Source organism: Pteropus vampyrus, unplaced genomic scaffold, assembly GCF_000151845.1.
Source record: "Pteropus vampyrus isolate Shadow unplaced genomic scaffold, Pvam_2.0 Scaffold432, whole genome shotgun sequence".
Taxonomy (NCBI): Eukaryota; Metazoa; Chordata; class Mammalia; order Chiroptera; family Pteropodidae; genus Pteropus; species Pteropus vampyrus.
The window spans coordinates 299,068-310,909 of NW_011889213.1; the positions used below are offsets into that span (position 1 = coordinate 299,068).

At 37.1% G+C, this 11,842-nt stretch overlaps 1 protein-coding gene across 2 annotated transcripts in view; it reads left to right on the forward strand.

Moving 5' to 3' along the window:
• Positions 1-1,838: 1,838 nt before the first annotated feature.
• Positions 1,839-11,842, forward strand: part of EZH1 (enhancer of zeste 1 polycomb repressive complex 2 subunit) — a 30,587-nt gene continuing 20,583 nt past the window's right edge. Inside the window, exons 1-5 of one of the 2 annotated variants that reach the window (XM_023523905.1) lie at positions 1,839-1,886; positions 8,663-8,754; positions 9,308-9,435; positions 9,564-9,665; positions 10,619-10,738. In XM_023523905.1, the coding sequence (XP_023379673.1) occupies positions 9,319-9,435; positions 9,564-9,665; positions 10,619-10,738 (339 nt within the window). In that variant the 5' untranslated portion in view covers positions 1,839-1,886; positions 8,663-8,754; positions 9,308-9,318. Of the gene's footprint in view, positions 1,887-8,662; positions 8,755-9,307; positions 9,436-9,563; positions 9,693-10,618; positions 10,739-11,842 lie in introns of those variants that run through there. The other variant, XM_023523904.1, reaches the window with a different exon arrangement.

Genomic DNA, 11,842 nt, shown 5'->3' on the forward strand with positions numbered 1-11,842 from the left:
TCTTCTGAACATCTTTCCTTAGATAATCCACATTCTTTTTTTCCGACAATTATTTACGTAGTGTAATTGTTCTCAAATTTGGTCATACAGAGGAATCACCTGGGATGTTCTTAGAACTTGCGAAGTCCAGGCCATACTCCAGACCAATTAGACTCTCTGGAGTTAAGAGGAAGTCATCGGATATTAAAGCTCCCCAGGTTATTTCAATGTGAGCCAAGTTTGAGAATCACTGATCTATAAGGCATTGGGAATAAAGGAACATCATTGTAAACTGCTGAATATAAAGAACTTTTGCCTTTATTTGGTAGTTAATTGGATAGAAGCAAGAGAGAAACAGCAAAGCCAAAGTTTCTGATAAAAGGAAAAGAACACTAAATCTGAAATCCAAAGACCTGAGTTTAAGATCTGACAGAGCAATTTTTAGCCTTTGTAAGGCAAGTCTTTTAACTCCTTTATGCCATAATAGCCTTGTGTGTAAAACTGAAATCCTCCCTACCTATTTCATAGAGTTGTTATGAAGATTATTTGAAAAATAATCTTAGTACCATCACCCCTGCCCCACTCCTCCCAGCCCCACCCCCAGGCGGTTAATAGGAGAAAGGAATAACTGTATCATTCCTGGCTTCCAGTTGTTCATCTTGCTCTTAAACTGGAGGCTTTGGGGGCCGAAAGAAACTGGACAAAGTGTGCCGAATAGCCTAATAGAGGTGGTTCTTTTTCTGAAAGTTCTCTAAAAATAATATAGGCTTTTATAGTTATATACTTGGGGACAAATTTAAGGTGATGTTATTTTGTATTTAAATTTTTAACTTTATATTTTGAAATAATTTCTGCTTTACAGGAGTCACAAATGGTAGAGTTCCTGTACACCGTTCAGTCAACTTCCTCAAATGTTGAGGAAGTACAATTGCCAAAACTAGGAATTAAGATAATCCTATTAAGTAATCTGTGCACTATATTCTAATTTCATTACCCCACTGGTGTCCTTTTTCTGGACCAGGACTCAATCTAGGATCACTCATTACATTTAGTCGTCGTGTCTCCTCAGTCTCTTCTAATCTGGGGCAGTTCCTCACCTTTTTTTTTTTTTCTTTCATGACATTGCCATTTTTTGAAGATACTGTCCAGTTATTTCATAGGTTGCTCCTTATTTTGGGTTTCTCTAATGCTTCCTCCTGATTTAATTCAGCTTATGCATTTTTTTCCAGGAATACTCCAGATGTGATTTTGTGCCCTTATTACATCATATTGAGAGGGACGCAACTTAACAAGAATATCTCTTATCACTAGCGATGTTAACTTTGATCATTTGGTTAAAGTGATGTCTACTAAATTTCTCTCCAGTAAAGTTGTCTTTGTAACTTACAGGTATCTTCAGAGGAGACACTCTGATACAAGGCTACTTTGAATCTAAGTGACTGAAGAAACTATTGACAGAAATAGGGAAGTGGAATGTAAATAAAGCAAGAGTAACTGAGAGTACATACACAAGTTTTTGGGGGTATTGGTAGGTGTGAGGGATCGGTATGAAGGGCTTCCGGGTTGGCTTTAAATGCTGAAGTGAGACGTGGCTTGTCACCTCCGGATAAGGTCTTCAAGAAGATATTAGTGGCTCCTCAAGGTGTCCCAAGAATTCTACCTATCCCCTAACAGCACCCCTGGGAAACCATCGGGCTCGGGTTGCACCACTTCCGACTCCTTAGTTCAGGATGTTGGCGCCAAATTGACAGACCTGCGAAGAAGGAAGCCCAGGTGGCCCGACCTGCAGGGCGGTCGGCGCAGTGCGCACGCGCCGGTGGAGGCGCGGGGGCGGAGCCACGGCGCGGGGGGCGGGGCCGCGGCGCGCAGGCGTCCTAGCGGCGGGTCCCTGCGGCTCGGGATGGAGGGTGAGTGAGTAAACAAGACCGGGCCGGGCGGTGGGGCCGGGCCTCCGCACCTCGCCACCCCCGGCGGAGAGAGGGAGAGGCGAAGGAGTGAGGGAATTGGGAGGAAACGGAGGGGCACCCTGCCTGCCTGGTCGGGGATATTGAGGCGCCCACTCCCAGTCCCGAGGGTTAGGGGAAAAGGGGCGACGGGGCGAGAGAGCCCCCAGCGAGTACCGCGTCTGAGGCGGGGAGGGCGGTGTGTCGGGAGGAGGAGCGGCGGGGGCGGGCCCGGGGATGGGGAATCCCGTTGGAGGGCGGGATGGGCCGGGTGGGCGGGAGCCCTGGCGTAGGGAGGCTGCGGGTGGGCGGTGGCACCAACGGGGGCCCTTGGCGAGGTGGACTCCCAGTGACCCGGGACTGTCCCCCGGGAGGCTCGGACACGGGGTCTCGGCTTGCGATGACTTTGGGGAGTGTTGAGGAAGGGGTGGCAGTAAAAAAACAGGGCCAGGACTAGGGTGAGCCGAATACGGTGCTAGGGTGCAAAATATAAGGGGTCGCTCACTCTCGGGGTAGAGCCGGTGAAGACTCCTCCCTAGGTTTTGCGCTCAGGGCACCTCGCTCCCCTCACCAGTCTCAGCCTTAAGTGAGAGGTTACTTCTCTCCAAATTTGGTCTCGCGCCAATATCTGCCCACCCCGAAATTCTCCTGGGGATCAAACGATTGAAGGAAAAGCGCCTTGAAGCAGAGTCAAGGTGTTGTATTTGGGACATGATTGTTAGGAAATGTGGGACAAACTTATTTCGGTAAAAAGTGACTTTTGAGAAATTATTTCGGGGGCGGATAGGGAGAAGGGATGTGGAAGCCTGTAAGTGCCTCTGGTGGAATGTTGAGAGCGGGCTTTCATAGGTGTAATATAAGATTGTAAGTGGTGGAACCTAGGTGTGGAGCCTAGGGCTAGACGGATGAGGATGAGGAAAGAAGCCAAGGTGGATGAGCAACTGCGTGCGTACTAGAACGTCATTGAAAGTGTGGTCTGTTCCTCCATCTTTGCTAACGTGATGTCTTTGAAGAGAAAAAAACCCCATCTGGTGCTTTTAAGTTTAAGAAACCGGCATTGAATGAAGTTTCCAGCCTGAGAATGTGCTATCTGAGGTTTCTGTGAGAGCTCGTCTATTTTAAGCCTTGGAATCCCCAGAGCCGGGATGGTGTGGCATTGATAAAAGACATAACTTATTTACGTAGAAGAATGTGTTAGGAGATAAGTACTTTAAAAAAAAATTTATAATAGAGGAAAAGACTATAAAAATGTAGCGATACTATTATTGTCAAGGTTTCTGCTGAGTGTGTGTATCACCGTGTGAATTAACTCTCCCAGGGCAGGGATGTTTATGTTTTATTCACCGATGTACCTTAAGCATGTAAAACAGTGCCAGGCACACAAGTGCTCAGTACGTATTTGTGGAATATATAAATAGTAGTCATCTCTGGGGTTGGGAATCGGGACATCTAGATCCTAATTCTGCTACTAACTGGCAGAGTATTTGTAGTCCAATCATGGAACTTGATGCCAAGGCACAGCTTTAAAACTCTCTGAGGTTGAAATGACCTCTTCATTATGGTATTACTTTAATTCCCTTTGAAACAACCCTAAAATAAGGAGCCTAGGATTAAAAATGAAATTTTACTCCCAAGATGACTTATGAGAAGGGGAAAGGTGAGAAATATTGTCACCCTTGTTTCTCTTATCTTACTTGCCTTTGAATTAGTATGCCTTTTAAAAACTATTTAAAATATTAATTTCATCTATTTAATTTTTGATATCTGAAAAATGACTTCCTTAGTCCTGTGGGTACCAGCCCCTGCTCTTGCTTTATGCCTTATATGAAACATGTAACAATTCATTTAATTAAATAGTGTATCTTTTTCCTGTCTTGGACTAAGTTTTAAAGTTTCTACTTTGTAAAAAAAAAGTTTCTACTTTGTTAACTAGCAATTTCCCAAAAAAGATTTGAGATGGCAACAATAAAAACACATTACATTTCTACATAGGGTAGTTAAGTGAAAGAGAAACTAGAAAAGGCTTATAGAGAAAAGTGAAGAGAATGATACTAGTTAGATTAGGAGTGAGGGGGAGGCTTTATAAAGGAAAAACTGCTTTTAGGGAATACCTCCATTCCAGAAAGTCCCCAGCTTTTGTTGTTGTTATACTGTATTTTGGGCTCCTTTGTACCTTTTGTCAGTGCTCCAAACCTTAAAGTCAGGAATTACTTAATGAGTAATTGGAGGTTAGTGCCTCCGGTGTGTTATGTTCTCTAACACACTTGCCCTAATACTAAAATTCAAAATGAAAAAAGTAAAAGTCTTATTTTTGTTGAATAATAATGAGCAGTCACTAAATATTAAAATTTATGCCAGTGTAGTACAGAACCAGCCAAGAAAGGTCTCTAGCCTATTAGGAGATTGCTTTAACGCTTCTAAATCAGCATTGTATATCCTAAGAGCCAGTGTTTTCCTTTGGGTCCCATAAAAATTCATCCTGCTTTAATTCTTATCACCATTGTCTCTAGTGCAAATGACCTGATTCTTTTAATAAAGCAACACTAGAAAATAGCAATGCTATAAATTAAATAAGAATTCAGGGTCACAGCTTCCTGTTAGTAAGGTTTTTTCTATGTGTATAGTGCCTAGAAGCTCAAACTAGTAACAAATATAAATAACTTGGAGAAGTGGGAGGGTATAAATTAAAGATGTGCTTAATAGATCCTGGTTGAAGGATCTGTCATTGCATAACTTTCCACAGAGTTAATTTTTTTAGAACTGTTTTAGATTTACAGAAAAATTTTAATAGGAATGTTGAAATTGGTGATCACCAGAATGACTCAATTGTGTGTTACTAGAGCTTTTTGCAGAGGTAGGTTCACCCCTACTGTTTATGTTTCAACTCTACCATGAACTGAAAAGGAAAGAATGAGACGGAAAATTTAAATATCTACAGTGCCATCTGCCTCCAAAGACATACTTAGCCTGCTGGTTAATAAAATTGTTTGTTATAAAAGAGAAAGTATTAAAGACATTAATCTTGCCCCTAAGACAAGCTCTTTCTGCATAGGGGCCCCTTTATGTGGATGAAAGAACTTCATAATTTGGGACTTTTATATACTGATCTCAGTCTCTCTAAGGCTAAGAATATTGTTCCTTAAATGTTTTGTCCCCAAATATTTCCACAATGTTTTCCCATTTCTAACTAGTGACAGACTACATTCTAATTTTAGCCTTTGAAGCAAATTGAGATCCAATTTGCTAGGGAAAGATGTCCAAGTTTTTATGGCTTTCTTTGCCTGTAGAAATTTGACATGTGAATAAGGTACTTATTATTTCCAATTATCAATCTTGTTTAAAAATAAACTTTATTTTTTTAGAACTGTTTTAGATTTACAGAAAAATTATAAAGAATATAGGGAGTTCCTGTTTAACCTCACATCCAGTTTCCCCTATTATTAACATATTACATTAGTATACGTGTTACATTTTTTACCGTTAATGAATCAACTTTGATCATTCTATTATTATTCATTCTGAAGTTACTCGAGTTTTTTTTAAGGTGAAATTGCCTACAGATTTTTAATAGTAGGTCTTTAGAAAATACTGGATTGATATATCATCAAGAAAGACTTTTTCTTTAACTAGCTTTATTGAGGTAAAAATTTACATGCAATAAATTAACCATATTATGTATATAGTTCAGTAAATTTTTATAAAAGTACATAGTCAAATAACCATCACCACAACCAACGTATAGAACATTTTCATCATCCCAAAATAATTCCTTTATGCTCCTTTCCTTTTAATCCTTTTCCCCGACTCCAACCCCTGGCAACCACTGATCTGTTTTGCCGCTGTAGATTTCCCCTTTCTGGAATCATTCTAGTAGAATGTCATATAAATGGAATCATGTATGTAATTTTTGTATCTGATTTCTTTCAGTTAGCACAATGCTTTTGAGATGTGTCGTACATGTATAGGAACTGTTTATTCCTTTTTATTGCTGAGAGTATTCCATTGTATATATATAGTGCACTTTGTATCCGTTCACCAATCCATAGATGTTTGTCTTGTCTCCATTTTTTGGCTATTATGAATAAAGATGTTATGAACATTTGTGTACATGTCTTTGTGGGGACATATATTTTCATTTCTCCTGAATAATTAGAAATTATATGCCAGATTATATGGTAAGTGTATATTTAACTTTATTTTTTTTTAAAAAAACTGGCAAACTATTCCAAAGTAGCTGTATTCTTTTGCATTGCTACCAGCAATATATGAGGATTCCAATTGCTCCACATGCTCACCAGCAATTAGTATTATCAATCTTTTTAATTTTAGCCATTCTAGTGTATGTGTTATAGTACATCATTGGAGTTTTAATTAGCATTTCCCTAATGACTAATAATATTGAGCATCTTTTTATGTGCTTGTTTGCCATTCCTGTATCTTTTTTGGTGAAGTACTTGTTCACATTTTTTTGCCATTTTTTTTTTGTGTTGCTTATCTTATTAAGTTGTAGGAGTTATTTATATAAAGATGTACTTTTAAATTTCTTGACCAAAGCAGCATGTTTTGGAGTTTACGCTCAATGTATAAGTGAACATAATGAAATGCTCTTGAGTACTAGCTAAGAATGTAACTGGAAAATAAATGCTGTTTTGCATGTCTAAGTACCTAAAGAATAGATCTAGTAGAAATATAAAGTATTTTATGTGCCATTCCCTTTGCCCAAATGAATGAACCCATTTTTTAAAATTTGTTCTAGTGAATGAATGCTGAATATTTCATTTGTTTGTTTGTTTGTTTGTTTGTTTGTTTGTTTAAACTTTTGAAGTGATACCTGTTGGTTAGTGTTCAGATACTATTAGAACCCCTCTTATGGCCATATTTCACGCGTTTATTTTAATCGTACATATCTGTTCCAAATAGTATGTCCTGTCTGCCTCATACACTCTGTGGGGACTGACCAATTGCCAGATAAACTTTTAGAGACATCAAAGACCCACTAAAAAGCTAAGCAAAATAAATATTGGCTCATGGTCACATGAGATTCAAATATCACTTTTATTGTAAAGGAAGAAGTGTGACTTATTTTACATTATGATTGGTTAAACTCAGTGACATTTTTATGTGTATGTGTATACTCCTTTGGCCAAATAAAGTACTTGAGTAAAATTAGAATACTGCCATTAATTACTGGACTAATGTGGTACATTTACTGTCATCTCTTTTGACAGACTGTAGGAGATCACATTTCAGTTATAACTCCTTTAATAAAAATATCGATATTTTTCACTCTAAGAAATCTACACACATACCAGCACACACGCACACATACCCTCGCAGCTGTGGATTATATTCTTTTCCATTACTTGATCTTCGGTTTTAAACAGTGGGAGCAACCTGCCCTAAGTTTACTATTTCAAAAAGAGAAATGAGTTCCAAAAAGAATAGAAGTGGAATTGCAATTAAAACCCATTTTCTTAGGAGATTATGATGTCTCACTGAATTGTAATCTATGCCATTTGGGTCATTTGTATCTCAATAAGGGTGACCTAAAGTTTCTGAGGGGGGCAGTTTTGTCCTACATATGAACCATTTTTTCATTTTCTGAAGCAGACTATTCTTAAGCTTGTTCAGGACAAATTATATGAACAACTACATAGTATTATGTGTGAGTGTGGTATATGTTCTTAAATAGTTTTATCATTCAAAAAAAGAGTCCCTCTTTTGGCCCCATTCCATAGAAGAATGGGAAGTATTTAAAAGATGTAGGAGGAAGAGAGATGGTGCAATTTGTAGGAAAGAAATTCAGGTCAGATTAAATTTTTTTTTTTATAACCTCGCACCTTAGCATTCTTGGATTCAAATTCTTAGATTATGTTGTTGTTTCATTCCCCTCTTCCAGAGAGATAATATTTAACTCACAGGGAATTTTGTTTTTAAGAGCTTGAATCACTTGATTGAATTTACAGTAAACACAGCAAGTCTGCTTCTTTGCTATTCCTTCCTTTATTTATTCTCTAAATTTCATATTGCATTACACTGATCCATTTGGTTTATCAAATGAAACAATGTCCATATGCATGACATATTATAATGATGATCTGATTGTGGCATATATATTTGACAGTTAAATTTTGCTGTTTTCTTGTCTGTGCTGTCAATTCTTATGGGAAAAAAGGTAATTTAAAAATATTTCTTTAGAAATATGATATTAAACTCCAAAAGAAAACACTTTTTAGAAATATTAAAGATCAAGGCCTGAAACTTTAGTTTCTGTTTCAAGTTTTGGCTCTTCATAGCTCCTCATGATATTTTCAGAAATTTAAAATATTAAGTGAAATGAGTAGAACTAGTTCTGTAGGAAACCTAAGTAGTTAATATAGAGTAAAAATATAATCTTATAGATTTTTATTGAATTTTTACATGTACTTAATATTTGTTCTTTCTCTAAAATATTTGATGGTCCTGCAGGCTGAGCCTAAAAATTCATTCAGAAAAGCAGAATAGCAGACTTGATAATTTTGAGAATATAGTTGTAGACATGACTGGAAAGATAAAATTAAAAAAAATAAAAGACCCTTCCTAAATGGCATCAATTATCATTGGGAACTGACTTACATGGAGAAATAGTGGCAGCAGAGACTTCATAGTCTTTGTAGTTATGGGGGAGCATCCTACTGAGGGGATCAGGGTCTAAATATGCTTCACTGACTTAAAACCACTCTCTATTCTCTTTTGAAAAGCTGAACATTTGTTTTGCCTTTATGTCTTCCCATTCCTCTGAAGAACGGAAGGCACATTATAAAACTCGACACTTCCCCTTGCATTTTATGAGGTAGGTAGAGTGTGTAACTTCTTTAAAACTTAATTTAAACACCAAAGTTATTTGTAGTTTTATATATTTCCATATGTCTTACTGTTGACCTGGAGACGAAATTTTGCTGTTATCATATCTGATCTTTATTGCTAGGTAGATTTAGATAATTTGGCTAGTATAGTTTTGTAGTATGGATCTTTTCCATGAAGCTCTTTGATATTAACTTGATTCTTGCTGAACATTTCTGTTAATCAAGGTAGTGGGTAGGCTTCCAATTTCCAAGTAATCCAAGTTCCTAATTATCTGTGGGAGAACTTCTCGAGTGCTGAATTGAAAACAAGGTACCACAGGAAGGTAGAAACTAAACTTTTTGGTAATCTGACCAGGAATTACTCATGTGAAATCTTTTAATTGAACTCTTTGTTGAACTCATAGATTGGGGTTCTTTAAACATATGTTTTTGTAAATAAATGTAATGGAAATCAAAGCATAACTGGCCATGTTTATTTGAGTTTGAAAAATGCTTTATTTTCAGGCAGTAAAATGCTTTTTTCTTATCTGTTTATCTTAGATTACAGCAAAATGGATATACCAAATCCCCCAACTTCCAAATGTATTACTTATTGGAAAAGAAAAGTTAAATCTGAATACATGCGACTTCGACAACTTAAACGGCTTCAGGCAAATATGGGTGCAAAGGTAAAAAAAAAAAAAAAATTCCTAAGTGAAAGGTTTTATATTTTAATATATTGATCCAGTGTGGAGTTATTGATTTTTTTTTAACTCTTCCCTTGAAATCCTAACAAGTTTTTTCTTGACTTTGCTAGGCTCTGTATGTAGCAAATTTTGCAAAGGTTCAAGAAAAAACCCAGATCCTCAATGAAGAATGGAAGAAACTTCGCGTTCAACCTGTCCAGTTGATGAAGCCTGTGAGTGGGCATCCTTTTCTCAAAAAGGTACTTCTGGGTGTCGAAACTCAGCCTTCCTCTCTTCCTTGGACTTATATTTGTGATTAGAAAATAAGTAAAGATAATGGATACAGCTATTATAGTCAACTTTGAATAACTAAGATGGTAAATCTGCAGCCGAAAGAACCTGTTCTCCTCAGTTAATGAACATAATCATGAGTGTTTCATAGAAAAACAAGACATTTACTGTCTGCTTTCCTGAACTCTGGTTCAGGCTTCAAAGCAACCTTTTCCTTTTTTTCTTTTTTCTTTTTTTTTTTTTTTGTGCCTTTGGCATGTCAGGTACTTTAATATTATTGGAAAAGGAATGCCCTGGATCATGGACAGGAGTATATTGATCAAAGGGATATCCCTTATTATAAATTTACAAATCATTTTGGTTTCTTCAAGAGATAATGTTTTTAAGATATAAAAAGCAGGTAGTATATTGAGAGTAATTTTATTTCCCATAGCAAAATATGACTATAACTTCTTTTGCTTCCCCCTCTACTGTCCCTATCACCTATGAAGCTATGTCAATGTTAAAGTTTAGGCTTCAGGAAAACTTCCTCGTCCTCCTCATCTCTCAGGACTTTCAGAGGCCCTTTGCTGTTGTGTACAGGCTAACAAGACCAACAGTTTTTAGACTGAAATAAACATCAAGTGTGAGATTTGAAATAAACATCATTGAGTGTGAGAGGCACTGTACTGGACTCGTGGAGGATACAAAGGTGAATAAGAGATAGTTCCTGCTTTCCACAGGTTTACGATGCAGTGGTTCCTTTTAGGAGCTGACTGTTACAAAACCCTCAGCTTATTAATTTGGAAGAATTAGAAGAATTAGAAGGCTACTGGGATCATTTGGAAGGAAACTATAATTCTCTCTTAGGTTGTGTGCTTCCATTTCCCTCTCCATGTTGTTGCTTATATTTCAGTGTACCATAGAGAGCATTTTCCCAGGATTTGCAAGCCAGCATATGTTAATGAGATCTCTGAACACAGTTGCGTTGGTTCCCATCATGTATTCCTGGTCCCCTCTTCAGCAGAACTTTATGGTATGTATTGAAAGCTTTGTGGTGATTGTTTAAACTGTATAATTTTCTTATGTTGATATGCTGGCACTCCTTTTAAGGTAAATATTGTCAGAGTATACTTAACAAAGCTTAGACGTACAGGGCAGAAGGCTTTTGTAATTAATTTGCTCTAAAAAGTATGTTGCAGGTTGTTCTAACTTGTTAGAGTTTGTGCTCTGAAGTGTACTACTTCTGGGTTGACGCTGGTTCTTTTTTGAATGAATGGGACTGGGCAAGACTCCAATTTTCCCTTACTACCTTGACCCAATTTTGTAACATTATGTGCAGTTAAATGCTGTCTAAATCAGACACTTGAGGCTTAAGCAGGTTGACAACTCCTTGCTGATGGTGCAGTCCTTTCTGAATCCCCTAAAGGCAAGATGCTCTGAAAGCAACTTAGATAAAGGAGGCACACCGGGATCCACAATCCTTTCATGTGGGCCTTTATGCTGACTCTTACTAGGGCTATTTGTGGTCCTGATAATCAGTTCTCTCTACTGTTTCTCATCTGCCTGGTGACAGAAAGCAACTCTGCTGACTGGAATAGGATATAGATTTACAGAAGGGAATCCTCTCTTAGAATAAAACTTGAATTTTACTTTGATGCTTGAGGACTTAAGAATTGACTGTAAAAAAAAAAAAAAAAAAAAAAAAATTGAACATGTTCTGTGCTGAACCAAAAAAATCTATTAATATTGTTTATTGTCAGAAAATATTCGTAGTTCATACTGTGATTGACTTTAGGTCCCCACTGAGTGTGACTGACATGAGTTGTAATCATACTTTTTTATTATTATGGGAGATTAGTCTTAGTGTGTTTAATAGAATATCTAAAAATGTTATGATTGCCCAGTTTTCTAACTATTGTAATTATATAACATATACTCTTGGAAGCCTTCCTTTTCATTTATCTGTCTCTACTTATGAGAAGAATTAGAATTGAAGACCTTTTAGACTGTTTTTAGGTGATATTTGTACCTATTTCACAAAGATGTTTAGTGGAAAAAAATGAGATAATAGAATCACTGTGAAAGATAAATGTGCTGTCAAATTTTAGGTATTAGTGAAAATATAATTTTTAGTATC